At 29.4% G+C, this 23,694-nt stretch overlaps 1 protein-coding gene across 1 annotated transcript in view; it reads right to left on the bottom strand.

Annotated features, from left to right (window-relative positions):
* Positions 1-23,694, bottom strand: part of LOC126733985 (cell adhesion molecule 1-like) — a 71,875-nt gene that overhangs the window by 27,774 nt on the left and 20,407 nt on the right. The window contains exon 4 of the mRNA XM_050437487.1: positions 7,058-7,193. Within this exon, the coding sequence (XP_050293444.1) occupies positions 7,058-7,193 (136 nt within the window). The remainder of the gene's footprint in view (positions 1-7,057; positions 7,194-23,694) is intronic.

Raw genomic sequence — 23,694 nt, 5'->3', positions numbered from 1 at the left:
TTTTTGAACACAGCTAGTGTCGGAGCCAATTTGATATAGTTTGGTAAATGATTAAAGTCTTTTTGCCTTCATAGAAGATAGATTTCCACGTTAGGGTGAAAGTATAAATAGGCAGCTGCAAATTGAATAGTTGGCATGTGACATACCTAGGATAGCCTGGCTATGAAAGGCTAGAAAGTTTCAGTAAGTATAAGCCAGTGAGTAAGAATTCTCTCTTGAATGAATAGAGGCCTACATATATTCCTAGATTTTGTATTACAAATAGAACTATGTTATTCTCGGATATTAGATAAAAATCACATGTCTATGTTACTAAATGCATTAGATTAACTAAAAAACCAAAAACCCCACAATAAACACATTACCACCAATCTAGAATAGGACAATGACATCGAGTATTGCTTAGTCTATATTTTAAATATTGCACCAAATCCCGTTAGGTCGAAATCATTGTCATCATAATTTAACTTATAATAAGACTATTTTTACAACATATGCTATATACAAAGTAGTATAGAACGAAAGGCCCATTTTTGTAATATGACAAGCAATTGTAGAAGATAGCGACTGGTATTTCCCGAAAAACAGAATCCATATCTAAGATTATACTCATTCAAGGCAAGATATACTGACCTATCATTATGTGGACCAAGTTGCAGGATTATTATCGTCACTGCAAAATAACCAGATGCAATCTTCTGGACAAGAGTTTATATGTGTTCTTTAAACCTTAGTTCCTCATCTATGATTAAGAGAAGATATTTCTTGCTGTTTTGCTGTAGAATTGAATAACCTTCAACCGAAATCTCATCCATAAAACCCTTAAAATATTAAACATTGGTTTTATTTGAGTTCAATGATTAAAGATGAGAGTCAAACCAAATATAAATTCCTAGAAGAGCTCTACCACAAAATAGATTTGCCGTAGGCAATTGGTCTCGGAAAATAAATACAGAAGTTTTTAATTCCGTACTTAATATCCTCAGCAATTTAATTTAAGGCTGGTATTTTCAGTAACCATATTATAGGGTATTTTTTGTTAATGGTAATTTAAACACCGAAAAATACCTTAAATTGCTGCCAAATCAAGTCATTCCTGTCATTCACATTCTCCCTGATTCAGACCGGGGATCGGTCTATTTTAAACAACACGACTGTCCTATTCGCAATGCTAAAAGATTTTTTTAATAATTAGTTCTAACTATTTTAATAGTGGGACTAGATCTCCAGATTTGTCCCCAAATAATTGTTATTTTTTGGGTTATTTTAAGGAGACCATTTACAAATAGGAAACAAATTTAGAGGAGTTTCTTTTGGAAGTATGAAGAGGTTTTTATGATATGTTAAATAATTATTTAGCCAAAGATGAAGGTTTTCTTGAGTCTTTTTTTTTAAAGAATTAATTTTTGAGAAGTTTATTTCTAATAGTTTTAATTTTATTTTTATATAGTGTTTATATTTTTCTACTTTTTAAATTCCAATACGCAATAAATATCTATTCTATGTAGGGTATACACTGATGCCTACATTAGAGTAATATTTTAGAAATGTCTGAACGCGTAATATTTTGCGAAATTTTAGTAATACAGTTACTCTCATCAAAGTCAAACGCCTGTTAACGTCGTACTGAAAAACAATGACGTAGCAGATGAGTAACAGAAGGCACGAAATGCATGCGTGCGCGTTACCATCTTTTGCTTTTAAGCACCTCTCTATGCATAATGGTCGATTCTATACGAGAAGTTTAAATATTTTATCTAAGAGTAGTAACGCTAATTTAAAGTATCAAAGACTTTTACTTCTTATAATAAAATTTCTATCATATAAAATTCATGCAACTTATTAGTAAATAATCTTCCAAAGGTGCATTAAACTCAGCCAGCTCAAACTCTGATATTAAGGCATTCCTAAAAAGTGCTTTTTGCATTCCACCATTTATCGACGTAACTGCCTTATCCATTTCTTTCTCTATATAATGATATTTAAGTAGCCAGAATATCCAATTTAAAATTGCCTCCCTAAAATTTTTCTTTGGAAAACGTCCTTTGCATATTTTAGTCTTTGTGAAAATTTTTATCAAGGATTTTTATCCTTTAATCTGGTTCCTAAGCTTTAGCAGATTTTTCAATTAACTAGCCCTTTGATAACATATTTTAAATATTTACATGATCATTTTCCCAGGATATAAACGAAAAGAAAAAACTTTTAAATTTCAATTTTCTTTAATCCGATAATCGGTATGAGTTTAAAACGCTTTAAAAAGTAAAAAGCCGTTGGGGCATAAAGGCAAGCCATAATTTTTTTACTGCTGCGAGTGAAACTGCACTAACCTGAAGACAGTAAGATAAAAAAATATATGTCACATAAATTAAGAATAGAATAAAACTTAGATATGAGTTACTAAGTAACTTTACTGAATTAGGGGTCTATTGAAAAAACTCAACAGCCACTAGTACCTACAGGTCAAAAAATTATAATTATATTTCTTTTTGATATCATAAGTCATTCCTATCAATTGAAAATTTAAAATTTCAAACTAATCAAGGGTTTATCTGAATAGTTATGAGGCCAATGATTAGTGGGAATACATAAGAAAATGTGTTCTTGAGGTATCATGCTAAAAAAATAATATATTATACATATAATCTTTCTAATACCGCTAGGAAGTAAGAAAAATCCAGGAATAACATCCAAAGGTGACACATGTTAAATTCTAATAAATTTAATTATTTAAATTGCATAAACCTTAAATACATTACTTTTGTCAGTTACGGTCAAAAACAAATATGTTACAACAGTTACATATTCTAAAAATCTATTCCGTTAAATATTTGTTAAAAATCATTTATTGTGTCCTAATTAAACCCAAACTAGCAATTCAACCAAATAAATTCAGACCAATAGAAATAGTTATGATAGAAGAAACGTAACCTTATGTCAAATATTAGCTGAAATTTGATAATTTTATCTTAAATAAATGCTAAATTCTAAAGTCAACAAAATCAAACCAATAGCAATTAAGTTATGACATTCACTTGTCTATGGTCATAGTTTATTTTTGAGCTTGAAGTTAGGTTTGACTACCTATTAAAAAAAATTAAAAATGTCAAAACTTTGCCGAATGTGCCTGGCCATGCTTGGTGTAACTATTATTGGGAAAAAATGTAAAAATAATTTTTGCAGAAGAACGAACTGTCTTTGAAATATGTACCGAACAACTAAATTGCGATCAAATAAATAGGGTTATATTTTTTCATACGGTACAAAGCGAATAAAAATTAATAATGCGCAAAAAGTTCCAATTACGCAAAAACTATTAAAGTTAGAAAATCTAATTATACGAGAATAGTCTTGCAGAACTCGATAAAAAATGTATAGCTTTAAATATATTATTTCACATGGAATTCAGCCTCAGAAGAAGTTTTATTTTCTTTATAGTGGGTTCATTCGCGTATATACAGACCCTGTATATAGATCTTTTCCAAAAAGTATGGGTTCCATTTCCGCTTGAGAGCTTTAAATGCTGAATTTTGAAGTCATTTAACGCTCCTAAAATTTAATTCGGCCTATTTTTCAAGGAGTTTTTTACTTTATACTCGTCAGCCACTCTGCTGTTGCCCGAAAAATATTTTTTTTACAGATTATTCATGCTAAGTGTACTGGGAAGCGACATGCCGAAATAAAACTTTTGCTATCCTGGTAGCCCAAGATAGAAATTTATATTTTGCAAAAATACGAATCTTCGGGTCCTAAATGACGCACATGATACAGTCGCAACTATATTAAAGAATGTGATAGCTATAGTAATAGCTCTTTCTGAAAAATCCGGATAGTCTAAGAATGGAGAATTTCATTTACTTTGTGGCTTTTCAACTATACGATCTTGGAACGTTTTACTTACTTTTTTATATATATTTTTTTTGCGAAAAAGGTAATCTATATGGTTTAACATAAGGAGGTGGTAATGTTGGCATTATCTTTTAAATGAATTGATTCTTTATAAATATTTGTAATGCCTGGCATGTAAAAATAGCTGCACGTTTAGCACAAATACTTTCTAATGCATTTAGATCTTTTGGCTCTAAATAACTTAATTTTAGAAATTCAATATTTCTTCCACATGATCTACCGATATGTTATCCGTTAAAAATGCAAAATTCAGAGTTGCTTAACTTGTTTATTCGGAGAATATAGTTTTTTAAAGAAACCTCAGTTTCCCTAGTATTTTAAAATTTTTACAGATATTTTTCCTTTTTTAGGTTTTACAATCATAGTCGCTATAAAAAAACATTGACACAATTCTTCTGGTAAGACCACATATTCTAAAAAAAAAACATTTTTACATCGTTTATTAAACCTATTTGCTTATTACAACATGAACTATATGTCGAACGAACATCGCACTTGCTTACTTTGTAAAATTGCATAAACTGATAAAAGTAACAATTATCTTAGCATATTAAGCTAAATGCTTTTTATTTATATCTAACGTCCATTCCGAAGATATATTTAACTAGGTAGTACGCCGCTGGTGTACTTCATGCCACACAAGTTTAATGAAGCTAGAAAATCCCCCATCCCCACTACATCCCAGGGTCATCCGTCTATACCGCTCATTCGTTGTTTTGTGTGTGCGGTGTGCTACACGCGTTCTTAAAAGATCGTTTTCAGGTATAAAAAGGGGAGGGGGGCAGTCAATGCGGCAACCAAACAGATTTCAACATTCTGATAGGTATCAGCGTTCACAGAGTTTTCCGAACACTCGTAAGCCAGAAAACCGAGTACGCCCCTCTTATGTGACAAGAAGGGACATGAGATCGAAAAGGGGACAGCCTTCTGCTCGACGGGACTATCGCCCGAAATTTCAATAGAGGTGTGTAGAGAAAAATTGGCTGGGAGGCTATTTTATTAGTTCCTGGTCAAAAATTACAAGGAATAACACAATCCTATCCTGAATTAAAGGTTACCAGATTCCACTTGTAAGCGAGCGTTATCAAGGATCTGTCAATAACAAAATATATTCCAGGCAAATGTCACACAACGATCTTTTTTCTTTTACCAATTTTCTTAGCAGAGAAATCCAATGGCAAGCAACGTTTTATCCTAAATTTAAAGGAACTAAACAATTATGTAGTTTGTCCTCACTTTAAGATGGAGGATTTTAGAACAGCGCTTAAACTGGTGCAGAAAAATTTTTGGATTTCTACAGTTGACTTGAAAGATGCATACTTAAGTATTTCAATTGATAGTTCCTGTAAGAAATTTTTAAGATTTTATTTTGAAGAAAAATTATACGAGTTCACATGCTTGCCATTTGGACTCTCATCAGCACCACACTGTTTCTCTAAAATAATGAGACCTGTATTAGAATTCTTTAGGTCTAGGGGAATTTTGTGTGTTTTTGATTTTTTTATAATAAATGACTCATATGAAGGCGGCATGAAAGATATACAATTTGTTGTAACTACCTTACAAAGCTTAGGCTTTGTTATATATTTTGACAAGAGTTCACTAATACCTCAACATCGTAAGAAATATTTAAGTTTTATTTATAACACGTATAATATGACAATTAAACTTCCTTTGGAGAAAAAGAAAATTATAAAAGAACTAGCCAAAAATGTTAAAAGTAAAGATTTTTGTACTATTCGCTATCTTGCCAAATTTATAGGAATTTTAACGTCGGCTTGCTCTGCAGTAAAATATACAGTCATAAAAAGTCGTAGTATACAGTCAGAAAAATTGTGTAATTTAACAAGGGCCATATGGCAATGGTGCGAAAAGCGCAATATCGTTATTTTCGCATCATACATCAACTCTAAAGATAATCGGCAGAGAGTCTAGAGTTATATCTACGGAAACAGAGTGGTCTTTATCTATATCAGCGTTTAAAACCTTGACTAAATCTTTTGGCACCCCCGATATAGACTTGTTTGCCTCTATAAACACATATAAATATACAAAGATAAGAATTAACCAAATATCCAAGAGTTAAAAAATGCTATTTCGATGGAATGTAATAAGATTTCAGTTTATCGATAAACGAACGTAAGAAATGAGTCTTACGAACGTTTGGATCATTGTTTAGCGGTTTACGAAGGAATATTTGACCATTGGTTATAACATTTTTTTAAGTTAATATTTTAAGTTAATAGTGTACGATTGTACGAATTTTTTTTATTAATTTAATTAACACCATAATTTTAATATAACAAGTTTACTTGGCAGTTTGCCCTTACCTAACTTTCTCACCTTGAGCGATACCTGTAAGTTCTAAACGGGCCAATCTTCTAAACGGGCAAACGTACAAAATGAAAAGTTATTTTGTTGGTTGTAGATTTTAGTAGTCTTTAAATGACTCTAATACATTTTTTCTTTAAAATAATTAGGAGAGGCAATATTTGACTCTATCAAAAATCACACGGGATTTCCTGTTTGGCCTGGCGGTGCAACATTCTGTATAGTTAAAAAAACTAATTTCAGTCATGGATGTTTTAGCCTATATGTAAGAGTTCTTAAAGAAATAAGGCAAAAATCTAGGCAAATTTTGCCTCCTCAAATGTTATTTAAATGCAAAATGACGGAAATAAATTAGCGAATTAGCACCCATTTACATTAGTTTAACATGATTCAAACTTTAGTCTATAAAATTTGTTTATATTTTAAACGTAATTATTTAGTTATATATTTATCTCTTTTCAAAATACCTACATAATATATTTTCATAAAACCAAGCGACCTTCTCAGAAAAATTCAAAATAGTATATATTACGCTCTTGTCGGAGCTTGCAGAGCATAAATTGCAGAAAGTAAAATTTATGCACATCTTGGGACTAGCCTAAGGGACCACCGGCTTAGCGTTAAATAAAGTCTCTAACATGTATCACGGCATTGGAATACGTAAAACAAAAATATGCATAGAAAGAGTAATAAGATTTATTAGCTTTAGCTTTTAAAAGAAAAAAAATGCAAAACAAATAAAAATATACTGTTAGACTTAAGCGAAAAGGCAACTACCTTAAAGCATATTTATGTTAAGATTTTTGCATCTACTTACTAACTACTTCCATCTTCGCTTCACTTTGTGCACTGGCAAAAGATGGCGCTTCAGCTGATACTTCACATTTGTAAGTCCCACTGGTCTTCCAATTGACTGAGTGTAGCACAACTTTTTTGCTGTCAGACTTATACATCTTAAACAAATCATATTAACATTAGTCCTTTCTTTCGTCTAAGTTTTGAGGTGCCGATTTTTTTAAGTAAAATGTAGCATGGCAAAAAGCGGTAAATCAACTACAGTTTGATGCAATAGTTTGAAAATTACAGATAGGAACCAGAAAATGTAGTGATATACATTTTAGCAAAGTTTTAGATATACATTATTTTTGCATTTCTTGTATTGGAAGATGTAAGGTGGAATTAGATACTGGATGTTAATAATTGGTATGATATAATTTACAAGGAGTATTCATTTTTAAGTCGAAAGGTTCATTTAAACGTCTGTTCTAAATTGCTTGGTTTGAGAGATGATCTTAAAATTTCAATTAAAAAATTTAGTTGTTCTATTTATTAACTATCCAAAAAACTAAGAATAAACGTCACTATCAATTATAGTGTCAATATTAAAATAATTATACCAGTTAAATAACAATCAAAATGAAATCAATTATTTAAAAACTTAATTCTCATGAATAAAAAGAATCATGGCAAGGCAACAGCAAAGAAGAAAAAAAAGTCGTGAAACGGAGAACCACAAGAAAATACTATAACATTTTTAGTAACAACATTTGCATTTTAAATTATCAAGTCAGCATTAACACATCAGATCTATTGACAAGAAAAATTAGAGATATTGCTAAAACTAATTCATACATATTAATTGAAACTAATTAATTGAATATTTCTCGTATTGTGCTTGTAGACTTTATTCTCTATTTTAATAAAGGAGTTGGTTTTTCGTTTTTCTTTTAGAAATATCAAATGTTATACTGTTAGAATAAACTATATTGCTATAATCAAGTAGAGAAAGGATAAGATAGTTACACAAATAGTACTTATTCCTATTAGGAAATAAGTTTTTTAGTCGCATGTAGCCTGCTTCTATTTTGTCTACCATGCAATTTTCTAAAGAAAGTTGAGAATCAAATATTACGCCTAAAATTTTAGTTTCACTAAAACAAGGAATGATAATGTTTTTAATTTTAAAACTGAAATTATTATTAATATTTGGATTTTAACTATATAAGCCCTTGGACTTATAAGCCCCCCTTTAAATAGTGATTTTTACAAAATGAATTAATACTGTTAATATCAAAATTCAATTTAGTGTTATTATCTCGCATATCTGACGATGTAAAATATGATATAGTTTTGTGAGTCATTAGAAAGAATAAAGCTGCGTTTTATAGTTTAGAATTAATCGACTCATATTAGAATCATAAATTAAAAATATTCATGGCCCAATGGAACACCCACTGTTTACATTTAATTCAAGAAACTTAAGAGTTTAAGTCAAAAAACCAATATATTTTCATTTTGCAAAAAGCATAGCATACTCAATAATATCAAAAGCCTTGCTGATTTTCTTCATAGCCATACAGATAGTTGATTTATTTTCCTCATGGCTCCTGACATGCTTGACCAAATTTATCAAACTTTATATATGCTGTAGTTTATTCTACAGCCTGACTGACTTAATGGAATTAATTTATTAGTATCTAAAAGTTTATCTACTTACTGAAAGATATTGTAATGATATTGGCAATGCTGCGAATATCGAGTTGTTTTAATTCATATCTTAACGAACGGTAAAAACTTTGGAATAATTTGTTCAAAATCTATTACACATGAGTTGATTATATGTAAAAGTGGATTTATACAATAAAGCAAAGACATTTGGAGGTCTCTGATTAAAATTTCATTTACTCTCACAGCATTAGAGCTGATGCTGCTGATTATTTTATTAACTTAATGTTCATCACCTAGCTTTAAATTTAAATCATCTTCTAAATAAAAAAAATTGGCATCTGAAATATTTGTAGGTTATAGTACAATTTTTATAATAATCACTGATAACTTAACTAAATAACTAAAAACCTACATTTTAGGGCCTACGTTTTTTTCGATTTAAAATTGGTAAAAATGCGTTCTTCAATTTACGACGTATTTTAAGAGGTATATTTAGACATAATTTACAACGTAAACCTTTAAGCAACTCCCTGTATAAGTACTTACTTATTTTATTGATTTATAATTCTAAAAAACGCTACTCTTATGTTTACGTCAAAGAATAATTTTCTAACTACCAAAAACTCTGAATTTTATAAGATAATTGCCAGTTAAAAACTGAGAAAAGGAGAACAATAATTAAATTATTCTTATACAATTAAATTAAGAGGCAAGTAATAGAATTACAGACAGCTTAAACTTCGAAAGAGAAGATTTAAGTTCTTTATTTGAGTTAAATGTAAATCAAGACTAGACGTGAACCACTTCAAAATTTGTAATACTATTATTAACTCGACACGTTACGTCAGTAGCAGAAAAATCTTCTAAAGTTCAAAAAAATTGTTTGCTCAAATTAAGGTAATAAGCTTTACAAACCTTATATACAGGTATTACTTAGATATCTATTTTATGAAGACCATATTTCAAAAACAAAAGAGTACAAAATCAAGAAAAAATAATCGTGACTTCAAAAGATCTAGTTTTTATACACTTGAAAACGCTTACTAAAGCGATATGTTAACGATATCAACGAAATTTTTACGTATATTCTTACGAATTTCTTAAAACGTGATACGTAATATATAAAGTACCCGTAAAATAGGTACAATCCTTTAGGAGGATGATAGCTAACCTGATTTCACACATTCAGACATTTTAAGCTACACATGTATAGGTTAAAAGCTTTTTTTAATTGCAATATTTTCCTTTTTTTCCAATAAATATTTAAATTTCACACGTAATAGGTAATACAGTGCTGTAGGTAATACAGTACTGTTAATATCTAATTTTTAAAGTTTATTTTGTTTTCTATAATGTTTATTTAATCAAATGCTATAAATTTCAAGCATCTGTGTTAACTGGGTGAAGAAATAGAGATATTGAAACGTGAAAAATATTTGTATTCTTCTTCGTCTTAAAAACCTCGTTCGGAATCACCTCTTTACAATTATTAACCTTTGGATTCGAGTCGGTACAAATACTTTACATATTTCTACAGTCTACCATTATATTTTTTTTAATCAGAAAACTTACAAGAATGAGATTTAATCTTTTCTACGATAGCACAATACCATTTATCAATAACAGCTTTTGGAGTGATAGGATTCAGAACACAAAATTTAAGCATGGTTCCAAAAAGCATATTCGGGACAATATATGTTGTAGGGCACCTTATATAAACTAAAGTTTACCTAAGCTAGTCGCATTTTATAGTTTATCTATACTAGAATGGTGGACCCACTTAATAAACAAAAAAGTATGTTTTTAGTCTCTATTTACTTAGCATCTGCTTTCGTGACTAGTTGTGTATGGTTATTACGATCTTCACATTTTATTGGATACTATTGTGGTGTAATGGCATTTATCAATAAAGAATACGCCAACATTGTCTTCACGTACCAGAATCATTATCAAGATCGGAGATTACCAAACATTAGAGTACTTTTAGTTTTAAAACACCTTTAGTGAGTTAGTAAAGTTGGCATTAGCAACAAGTCGACACGTAGTATCAACCCTGCTCATCATATAGAGATTGACGAGCAAATACTGGAAGCTTTTATCACGAGTCCTACGGCAAGCGTCAGAAAAGTAGCTGGAGACTTGATATTTCTATAAGGAAGGTGTGGGCGACTATGCGTAAAGATGTAAAGTATCCGCATGGTACGGGGGTGCAGGGCTTACAAGAAGAAGACCCTGCAAAAAGATTCCAGTTCTGCCGCTCTTTGTTGAACATACACATTTAGGAACCACTGTTTTAAAAAAGTATTCTCTTGACAGACGAGTCCAAATTTTCGCGAAAGGGTATCTCTCGCTTCCACAACCTCCAAGAAATCTATCTAAACTTAATAAAGCTAACTATTTACAGTTTTTGCAAAATAATATCTCCGATAATCTAGCTGAACTCGCTGCAATGAAAAATGTCAATAATCTTACAACCAGTTGACTGTTGTAAGATTATTGACAGTCAGAGAATTGGATCGGCATAGGCGAAACCTTTTCTTGGCTCACTCGATATCGTCTGATTTAGATCTCCTGACCTTCAATGAGGAAGGAGTTAGTTAACAGATTCAGTTGGGCATTTACCAGACTGAAAGAAAAGATGACGGTAAAGGTGACCATCAGCGAATTAAGAAATAGAGCCCGTGTCTATATTAAAAATGGCGAATCACATTTTGAACTTGATAATAAATGGTTTAAACAAAATTGTGTCTTAATAAACATTAAAACTTGAAATTACCATACAATAAGTTTAAATGATGGAAACAATTTTATTTAATTTTACTCAAACATCAAACACAATACTTTATTTCAACTTTACAATTATTTTTTTATATTTCAATGTCTCTATTTTTTCTCTTAGTAAACACAGATGCTTGTAATTTATGGTATTTGATTAAAATTATATTGGTAGGTATAATATATTTCACCAAAATCTGCTATCATTAAGACCTTATTTCGAAAACAATAGAGTAGAAATGCAAGAAAAAGTGATCGTGACTCTAAAAGATTTAGTAGTTATACACTTTAAAACACTTACTAAATTTTTAAACTTTGTACTTTTTAGAACAAATCACAGTAAAGAAAATATCCTAGATATAAGGATAAAGAATATATTAAATAAAGTTGATTATAATAAATCAACTTTATTATAATTAATTATAATAAAGTTGAGCAGAATAATTTTAAAGACTGAAAGTTGCATTTTTTACTCTTTAGGTACTTTACGAACTAATTATGAAACCAGGGACAAAAAGTATTTTTTTAAGCTTTCTAATTCTAGAACTTTTTGAAAGACTGCATATATGCATGCATTATGGGAAATATATCATATCATATCAATAAAAAAGATTTAATTCATTATAAAATAATATAATTAAATAAAAAAAATATTGTTAAACGGTTTGGAAATACAAAAATTTGCCCCTTCAAAAGAGGTTTATATTGTATTTTGATAATAAATACTATTATTAATTTTATATTAGCCATAACTGTCGGCTTTTATCTTTTAATTCCACCAATAAAAGAATAATGTTTAAATGTATTCTAAAATTTTTTTAGTTTAAATTTAACTCTGTTTTTTCAACTCACCTGAATAAAAAAATAGACGATAAAATAAATTTCGTAGAATTTGTTCTGATGCTTTTAAAATATATATTACAATAATATAAATTATTGGAAATATTTTTTCTAAATTTACTTTATATAAATAACATAAGCAAAAGCGTTATAATAATATAAATTTAACTAATTTGGTTGGCAAAAACTATTACAATAAATATTCAAATTAGATATTTTATAAACAAAAAAAAAATATTCCCATCTTTTTTTAGGAATATAATAATTTATATATTGATTAAGTTTTTATGAGCCACTTTGTTATGTGTGATACAAGTTATTGAATATGTTATTGTTAACTCGTATTTTACTTTATAAACATTAGTAAAACTGCATTAAAAAACATTGAAATGCAGGGATTTGAAAAGAAAACGATTGGGAAAAAAATAATTCATTGAAAAAGCAACAATAATAATAATGTTGAATTAAAAAGTATATAAGTTTTTAAATTTAAAAAACATTGACTGAAACGCATTGTGAAAAACTGGTATAATTTACAGGTTGGTTGAAAAGTAGGGAATAAATAGAATATCTCATTTTTTTTTCAATTGCGTGGAACCGTCATATTTATTTTTTTTTCGGAAAAAAGAAAAATTAAATAAATTTTAAAACGTTTTATTCTATCAAAACCAAAGCTTCGTAGGCTTAAAAATAATTATATTTCAGCAAATGTTTGAAACGTTCTCCCTTAGTCAACTGACAATGGTCTAATCAATCTACAAATTCCGAAACACATTTCGAATTATTTCGGGCGTTATTCGACATATTTCTTGACGGATGCGTTGTTTTAAATCATCTAGATTTACCACTTAGCTTTAAAATATTTGGCTTCCTTTAAAGTATCCACATAAAAAAGTTTAGTCATGTTAGATCGGGTATTCTTGGTGGCTACTTAATAACACCGCTTCTTCCAATCCACCTGTTTGGGACATACACAATTTAATCGAACAATAAACCCCTATCTTTCTGCGTGTCATCCTTCTGTATATCATCCAGTGTGGATTTTCATCTGGTCAATAGTGATAGTTCTGGGTATTTACGCTACCAGTCAAGCAGAAAGTGGCTTCATCGGCAAAAAAAATTTCATTAAATTTGAATTCTCCAAATACATATTTTACAAAAGCTCGCAAAATTCAAGGCGCCTCTCAAAGTCTTATTGCAAGAGTTCCTGATGAACTTGCTTCTTATAAGGGTGGTATTTATTCGTATGTCGGATTTTAAGAACACTTATTTTTCTAATATCTCTGTCTCTTGCTATATGCTGATTATCTTAAACCGCCAATAAAATTTCTAACGGCTTATTTTCGTCAACTTGAGGACGACCACATCTAGAAACATCTCTTACATGACCGAATTGACTAAACTGTCGATTGCGATATTAGCGGACGATTGGGGTATTTTTTATTAACTCACAAACTTCCTGATGCGATAACTCGATTAGCGTAGTCGTTTATCATAAAAATTTCTATGTGCTCCGTCCCAGTAAGCCGCATATTATTGTAATCTAGTGTTAAAAAAACGAAAATAGACTGGAAAACTTGTGAAACGTTACCAAAATACACACAGAACTATCAACGATAGTAACTTGCAATTTAAAAAAAAATTTAGCAATGCTTTTTTGAAAGACCCTGTATAAAATTTTCTTTTTCGCAAAATATGCTCCAAAAAAACTGATAGGCGATTTAAAAAAAACAAATATATAAAATTTTAAAATTATTTCTTATTTTACGACCACCCTGTATAGGCTAATCCATAATATGTAGGCAATTTCCTGGATTTGTATAATTGGCAAGAAAAAAGTAGGATTTAAAAAATTGTTAATAATTTTTTTTTTTCTTCAGCCCCTTCCTACGGAGTTATAAGTCTCTAAAGAAAGCCTCTGAAAATTATGTTTTTGTAAATAGCATTAAATTTTAATATAATAATCATCAGAAAAAATCCTTAAAAAAGAACTAGTAGAGAGATATATGGATAATTTTGCTTTTAAGAGACGGATTACCTCTAACACATTCTTACCATTTTTGACATCATCTGTAATAAAAGTCAAAGCATATTTTTTTGAATTTTACTCTATGAAAAAGATAACCTTAGTTAATATCGATAAAATAAACTTCTTTCAAAAAAACTATATTCTAATTTAGTACAGTTTTCATTTAAGAATTTATTTATTTTATCACATTATTCTTATAAGGCTTCAAGTTAGTACAACATTTTTTAATAATATTTTACTGCATTATTCATTACCTTCTGACTAAATAAAGTAGTTTCAAATTTGATCTACAGCGTATTTTAATAACAATGCCTATTTTCTTTAAACAGGTTTAATACGTGGTACATGCATAATTAAGCATCATTACATTTTAGCTCAGAATTACTTAAAAATGCATTTTAAAAATCGTTGGGTAGGACGTGGGGCCGACGACCCATGCCTCGTCGTTTACGTGATCTAAGTCCTTCAGATTTTCTTATAGGGCTACCTAAAATCCTTAGTATATAATAATCGAGTTAATTCTAAATAAAATTTATTACAAATAATTCGTTTTTACTGGGAGGAAATTAGAATCAATATTCAATAAGTGTGGAAAGTCCAACTTTCTTTAAAGAATAAAAGAGAGTTTTTACGCTTAGAATAATCACGTTTAAAAATATATATCTTCTTAATTTTTTGTAAATTTAAATGTAATTAAATAAAGATCGATTTTTCCCAAAACTGTTGATTTTGTCAAAACTGACAAGAGTATCTTTTAATAGTTTGGAGAATGGTGTCCATGTTCTGGGATGTATTTTTATAGGTATTTGCTAGCAAACACAGTAGAAATTAAAGGTCTTATTTCACCAGAAATTCCTTTTATTATGACGACCGGTTTCGCGATTACAATATCATCGCATCATCAGGTCGAGGACTAAAAGTAAAAGACACAATTTACATAGATACTATGCTTATCAAAAATTGGTAGAATGCTGAATAAAATCGAATTTTAAAGCGTACTTACATTGTTAAAAACGAGATTTGTCAAAACAAAACAAAAGCACATATAGAACGGTACAGCTAAAATTAAGCAAGTAAATCTTATCGTAAGATAACAAATAATACACTTAGGTTTAAAACAATAACATCTAAAAAGCACCGTTACAACACAATAGACAAAACGATCTAAAAACTATGATAACCGCCATTCAAACTAATCTGACCAACAGAGTCATCTATATCTAGTTTTCATAATTAAGAAAGAACGTTACAAAGAAATCTATATTTTATATCCTATAACCGAATGGGTACTAGATAGCGGTACCCACAGTAACTTTAAAATATTTTAAAACTGTTAAACAGATGTCTCTACCAGTTTATATTAAGAAAACAACGGGGTTTATATTAAAATAAATTAACCGGAAAGGGAGGGAAGAGTTATTCAAATAAAATATTAATTAAATTAGTTTCAGGAATGTTAATCTGAATATTAAGAGATTTATCATATTCTTTTTTGAGAGATCTTTTAATCTCGAGTAATTCAAGATTATTTAGATTTATGTTGTCCTGAACTCTATGTAAGATCTTGTAATTATCTAGTAGATTCGATGGGTGACCGGTCTCCATAATATGCTTAGCAAATAAAGACTCAGGATTGTTTTGTCTAATGCATCGGTCATGTTCGCTAAACCGAGCTTTAAAACTACGCTTCGTTCTACCTACATAAAAATAACCACACTCACAATAAAGCTTATAAATTCCTTTACAAGATAACGGATCCGTTTTGTCTTTATTATTAATCAATAAGTTACCTAATGAATTGCTCGATTTAAAGGCAACCTTAACATTTAAAGAAGTTAGAACTCGTTGGATTTTATAAGAAACTGCTCCATTGTATGTAAGTGAAATGAACTTATTTACTGGCTGATTACTTAATATTGTTTGATGTGGTATGTAGACATTTTGGAACGCATTACGTAATAGAAATTTATTTTTTATTTTGTCTACTAAATTGGGAGAAAAATTATGAGTTTGGGCAATTTGTTTGATAATATTCAACTCTCTATCCCTGCTTTCAGTTGTTTGAGGATTCCTCAAACAACTGAAAGCAGGGATAGAGAGTTGAATATTATCAAACAAATTGCCCAAACTCATAATTTTTCTCCCAATTTAGTAGACAAAATAAAAAATAAATTTCTATTACGTAATGCGTTCCAAAATGTCTACATACCACATCAAACAATATTAAGTAATCAGCCAGTAAATAAGTTCATTTCACTTACATACAATGGAGCAGTTTCTTATAAAATCCAACGAGTTCTAACTTCTTTAAATGTTAAGGTTGCCTTTAAATCGAGCAATTCATTAGGTAACTTATTGATTAATAATAAAGACAAAACGGATCCGTTATCTTGTAAAGGAATTTATAAGCTTTATTGTGAGTGTGGTTATTTTTATGTAGGTAGAACGAAGCGTAGTTTTAAAGCTCGGTTTAGCGAACATGACCGATGCATTAGACAAAACAATCCTGAGTCTTTATTTGCTAAGCATATTATGGAGACCGGTCACCCATCGAATCTACTAGATAATTACAAGATCTTACATAGAGTTCAGGACAACATAAATCTAAATAATCTTGAATTACTCGAGATTAAAAGATCTCTCAAAAAAGAATATGATAAATCTCTTAATATTCAGATTAACATTCCTGAAACTAATTTAATTAATATTTTATTTGAATAACTCTTCCCTCCCTTTCCGGTTAATTTATTTTAATATAAACCCCGTTGTTTTCTTAATATAAACTGGTAGAGACATCTGTTTAACAGTTTTAAAATATTTTAAAGTTACTGTGGGTACCGCTATCTAGTACCCATTCGGTTATAGGATATAAAATATAGATTTCTTTGTAACGTTCTTTCTTAATTATGAAAACTAGATATAGATGACTCTGTTGGTCAGATTAGTTTGAATGGCGGTTATCATAGTTTTTAGATCGTTTTGTCTATTGTGTTGTAACGGTGCTTTTTAGATGTTATTGTTTTAAACCTAAGTGTATTATTTGTTATCTTACGATAAGATTTACTTGCTTAATTTTAGCTGTACCGTTCTATATGTGCTTTTGTTTTGTTTTGACAAATCTCGTTTTTAACAATGTAAGTACGCTTTAAAATTCGATTTTATTCAGCATTCTACCAATTTTTGATAAGCATAGTATCTATGTAAATTGTGTCTTTTACTTTTAGTCCTCGACCTGATGATGCGATGATATTGTAATCGCGAAACCGGTCGTCATAATAAAAGGAATTTCTGGTGAAATAAGACCTTTAATTTCTACTGTGTTTGCTAGCAAGTATCTTTTACCTTAAGATTTTTAGTATCTTGTATAATATCATGTTTTTTTGAGTGTATTATACACTGTAAAAAAATTGAAAAAATGTGCTAAAAATAGTCCGTGTCTAGAAACCAAAATTATCCAGGTACGTCTTTAACAGATTCTTTATAAGGAATTTAATGAATTTGGGGAGTTATAACTTCATAAAAAATATAACTGTAAAAAAATGTATTCCAATATTTTTTCTTGCTAACTAGACATTTTTCAAAATCCAAGAGTTAGTGCATATATCTTGTAACACTCTGTATAGGGTATTGCATTTAAAATAATGTAAACAAAGTAAGTCCACATCCTCAATTAACAAAATACCCTGTAATTAGAAAATTGTAATGAAATTAAATTTTCTTTGAGGCTAAATTGCTTTGCATCTAACTTTTTTTAAACATCCTGTATATTCTGGGAAAAGACCATCCCTTACCATTATTACCAGAATATATTCCGTTAAATTATATATAGCTATTTATACAAATAAATACTTTACAAAAGACCTCTAATTTAAGAGAAAAGGTACTCTACAGAGCTTAATCCTTGTGATATAGATGATTTACAAAATGAGATAAGTAAGTATATATCTGTTTATTGGATAAGTACGTGTTCCCTTTAATCTAGGTGAAATACCGTTTGGCTTAAAATCTATATTATTAATATTTTTATTTTAAGATTGTTGTGAAAATAAGTAGCAAATGCGTGGCGTTGTTTGATTTAATCGCTTGTACACGTACACATTTAGAATACATAAATAAGTAACAAAAAAGTTTCCAATTGAGAAGTATTTAAAAAAGGTAAATATTATCAAAAAGCCTAATATTTGCATATTTATTTAAGTATTCTTAAGAACTTAGAATATTACTTAGAAATTTAACCTGATCTCTAAAGGATACTGCATTTGAAAAACTACTAATTGGCAGGCGAATGTAATTTTTAATTTGGGTGAAGGTCAATTAAAGGCTCTTAGTAACATCAATTAATTAATAAGCTGTCACAATTTTATTACGTTTCTAAAAAAATATAAGATGCGATTACGTTCACTAAACTTCATATCCTCTACGTTCTATGGTTGAAACCTTTGGATAATACTCAAATCACAAAACAGTTTTACCACTAACCAATCTCGACACATGTTTCGCTAATTAAGTCAGCAAGTAAATATCTTCGGATAAATAACAAGAATAAAACTAAATTAGAACTTGTGGCCTTAGATACTAACTAGTTAAAACATTAACTGCACAATCGACTATAAGAAAAAGGAGGAACGTTTATTCCTATTAAGAAAAGTTTTTTAATTTTTGAATATTGCTAAACTTTCGTCTGTACCTAATTTCCGATTATTATTAACCAATTTTACTAATTTTAAATTATATATTTCTACAAAGTGACCAGTATTTAAAACATGTTCAGCCAAACAAAAAAATTTTAAAACTTTTCATATTTCACACGAGGTGCATGTTCTTTAAACTTGATATTAATTGATTATGTTTTGTATTTCTTAACGCAGTCATTAAAATTATTATCATAGATACTAGACTTTTCATTGATCTTCATTTTATCTTTGGTTTTCTAAAATATTTCTTAAATGGCCGAACTTTGATTGACTATTCTTAGACCAAGTTTTTAAAGACCCTATCAAACCCTATTAATAGGTAAATAGGCACTAGAAAAAAGGCTATATGTAACAGTAAGGGGTAACAATACGGGTAAGCCTAAAAAGCCAAATTAATTAGGTAATACCAGTTTGAAGTTTAAATCTAAAACGCAACACTTATTTGAGGATAACCGAGATGGAACTTTTTCAAAAGCATTACATTTAAACCGTAGTTTAGCACTAACGCGGGAAGATTTAATGACACAATGAAGTATATAATACACTAAAATATAGAATTATATGGAATGTTGACAATAATATAATAAAATATGCATTTTGCGGAATGCTGTTATTAGAAAAAATTTGCATGTACCCCAATTCAAAATATTCATGAATGTTATGCATTTATGAATAAGGCAGAATATTGTTGACAAAGATATGGATTTTTTTGTATACAATAATATACTTATTGTCTAATCCAAAAATCTCATTCATTCTTCTTTAAGAGACCAACATACAAAATTGACAAAAACCAAATAAAAACACAAAGTCACGGTCTCACAACATGACTTTGTGTTTTTATTTGGTCTCAATGTTGTGAGACCGTGACTTTGTGTTTTTATTTGTTTTTCGTCAATTTTACTTATTGTCTGTTAACTGTATTTAAACTGTAAAGTAGCGCTATTTCTAGTAAAAAAAATTTTGTAGGAACTATACGAAAATTTGGCTTATGCTGTACATATGACATCAGATTCTTTTGGTTACCTTCATTTTCATCATCTAGAGCAAAACAGTGTTTACCCAAATATATAATCAACTGAAAAAAAGAAGTCATTTGATTAGAATCCGTAACAAGTAACTCGAACTTAGCAGGCACAAAGATATCAACCCTCCTATCCAAACAAATCTCCAAGTATTAACTGAACCCCAATTGTGCTTCTAAGTTAATTGAAAAGATATAAAAATAATATCTGCCAATCAAATGTTTTCTTCACAAATCACTTCTGAATTTTAAAGCAGTCCTTATTTTTTCTTGCTTTAAAAATACAACATTATGTTCTTTAAGAAAGCAATAATGATTTTTTCAAATTCATCATGAATAGGTTCAATCATCTAATAAAAATTAATATGTAAAGCAGTAAGGCTGTAAGGACCTTTAATTTTTAGAAGTCTTTGCTATTCCATAAAATTTATTCATTCCACGTATTTATTCGAGAAAATTGTATTTTTTTTAAACCTTTCGGATATCCTAATTAAAAATTTATAATCAAAATAAATCAGTCAATGTAATTAAAATTATTATCAATTAATTTAAAGGGTAAATGTGCTAGAAAAGAATAAATTTTTGTAAGAAAATTTGGTAAATAGGTATATTCAAAGCTTCATAATTTATATAACATTTTATGTAATATATAATTTCAAAAGACAACTAATTATTGCAAATGTATTTTTGTTATTATTCGGAAATAAGTATTATAAGTCCGACTCGAAACCATTATTGGTCTAATAATGCGATTTGACAACAGGAAAAGGAAAGAAAAGTAAAGTATACTTAAATTTTGACGTAAGGGAAAAAAGTGCTTACTCAAAATTATCTGAACGAATACTTATTAGCCGGCCGGTTTTTTGCTATATTTATTGCTGTACTAAATTTGAACGGAGGTTTGAGGAAAAGGGCCTTTAACACCAATTTAATTAAATATTGATAGTATATAAAAGATAAACTATAAAATAGATATTTCTAGTTTAATATATACATATAATACAAAAGAGAAAGAAAGAAAAAAACATTTTGTTTATTTTATATGTAATTTCTTAGTGGATAACTACAAAGTAAGTACAGGTTGTATAAAGACATAAACTCAAAAATCCTTAAAGATTGTAGTTACTTGTCGTTTGGATCTTGCAGATACAGATGGCGAGTTACAAACCGAAAATTTTGTAACCAACTACCACCAATATGAGTATAGACAAACAAGCAAGAATGCATTTTAAATTATGATAAAAAACTGAACATAATTTACTAAGATACATTAAAATATTAACTTGCAGATATTACTCAATTATTTAAATAGTAATAAAAGCTATTGTTATACCAAAGTTAATATGAAAACTTATGAGATAGTAAGTTAAATATGAACTCGAAATATAGCGGTAACTTTTATAGTAGGATATCTAACACTTGAGGCAATCTTCAAAAGTTAAAATGCCCTAGCAACTACTTTAATTCAGTACGAGAATTAATTTCGTCTCTATTTTCCGACAAGCAAATTTGGCCGGTAAAATGTCAAAGTGATATTTTTTTCACACCTTTTAGCCCCCTACAAAACAAATCCAAAGCCGGACTGAGGGAGATAAAACAGTACGTAGGTTTTAATTAATTTGCATATAGCTCAAACCTGCAAAAGGAGCAGAGTGGATTGAGCTGAACGATACGAATTCTGTGCACGATATACTTGGAAATTACATTTCTGAAAATGATCTATTTATGGTTTTAGTTTAAGTTTTTTTAAAGCACCTCGAAAGAGTTAAAAAAGTATCTTAAGCTAGATTATTTACATAAGTAATTAATACAATTCTTAAATGTAATAAGCTGACTAACCCAAATAGAATCTCAGATTTATTTTATCCAACTCTTATAATTCACCATAATTGCATATTTCAATATGCCTATATCAAATATTCAATGCCCTTCTCATTAAACATAATATATTTCTTATAAATTATTATTAAGCAGAGTTATTATACTTTTTACATTTATTTTCAGATGAGTTCGTTAAAGCATAATAATTTCAAAACATATCTACAAAGTTATATAAGAAAAGATTTCTTTTAAACTGCAATACACTGTAGCTTAAATGTTAAAACCATTTACAATCAAGGTTTATTTGATCTTTTCTTGTTAAAATAACTGAAAAATTGAACCCCTTAAGAATTAGCATCTTATTCTAAAACATCCCTTTTATATGAATTTTTCGGTAAGGAATAAAAAAGTAATAGTTAGATTTCTACCAATAAGTGTTAATTTTTGACTGCATAAATAGTAATGTGTTGTTTTAGCTAATCTTTGCGATATATACTATAAGTAAAAGTAAGTTTTTTTATAGTCTAAAGGCAAGACCTGTTTTCATTTAAATTTAGTTAATTGAAGGTTCAATAATCGGTATAACACAAGCTGTTTGTTTAAAAAAATATTTTTTTATTATATACGAGGTGAAAAGTTCCAGCTTAATAAAGATTGAAGATTTTGTGGTTTTTTTATCGATTTAATTTTTAACACAATCATCAACATTAATACATTTTCCTGTTCGGTGCACTAATGTACTAATAACAGAATCATCCACATTGCCCCCAAAGTTTTAAACTTCAAACAATTTGTTAAGGCAATATAGTCACTGGGGGCTAAATCTGACCCAAGAATACTGGAGGGAAAAAAGATATCTTGCCTGGAAAAAAGATATCTTACAGGATTTAGCCCACCTATCACAGGCAAGATATCTTTTTTCCCTTGAAAGTCATTAAAAAACATTTTAAATCATTCATGTTTTCTTAAAAATTAGGACTTTGCTCAGTCTTCCCTTTATTTTCTATTTAAGCGATATTAGGTTTTTATTTATATATGTTTCTTTTTTATAAATTATAATAATGTATCAAGCGTAATTGCATCACGTGACTGGATTTTATCGACTGGACTATGTGGGCGCAATATTACTTGCAATGTTGCCAAGTGATGATCTGAAGTCTTAAGAGTGGGGGTGTCTTGTGTTGCCATGTGTGGAACCGATTCTTTATCACCGCTGATTTGGGTGATCCCGATAGATTTCTCAGAGTTGTTGGTTCAGTGGAACATGTGAGGTTTTACTATTTCTTGATGTATATATTTTCAGGTTTTTTGATTTAAATAAATACACAATTTCTGCCACCAAACGCCATCGTCGTAGTCTTCCTGAAAATTGTTGGCAACGCCGTGACCATCATTTCCGGTAGGGCATTGATGCCAGATCTTTGTGAATTTCGGAGTCTGTCTTGTGACAATTTGTTTATCTTGACCCAGTATGATACCTTTTACCTGTTTGAGGTGTTTTCGTCGTTGATACTCGGCAACAGGGCTGATCTGGAGCTGTTGTTTGTCGCTCTTGTGGGAAAAGTAAATTGGTTGAATTTTGAATTTATACCTAGTCATAATTTTATTTTGATGAGAAAAAGTGATGAAACTATATTTCCGGTAATTTTGTTGGCCAAGAAGTTAGGTTTATTATAGCTGTGGCTCCCAGTTAAGGGGACTCTCACCGGCGCTGCCACTAGTTGTTTCACTTATTTGATTTAAGTTGTTCTTAAGGATAAATCCATGCTCATTTGAGGATTTGATGCACGTGCCCACTGCAGGTGGTTGGAGTTGCTTAGCTC

Source organism: Anthonomus grandis, chromosome 3, assembly GCF_022605725.1.
Source record: "Anthonomus grandis grandis chromosome 3, icAntGran1.3, whole genome shotgun sequence".
NCBI classification, from domain to species: domain Eukaryota; kingdom Metazoa; phylum Arthropoda; class Insecta; order Coleoptera; family Curculionidae; genus Anthonomus; species Anthonomus grandis.
The sequence above is the reverse complement of the archived record's forward strand: the minus strand, read 5'-3'. Positions and strand labels throughout refer to the sequence as shown.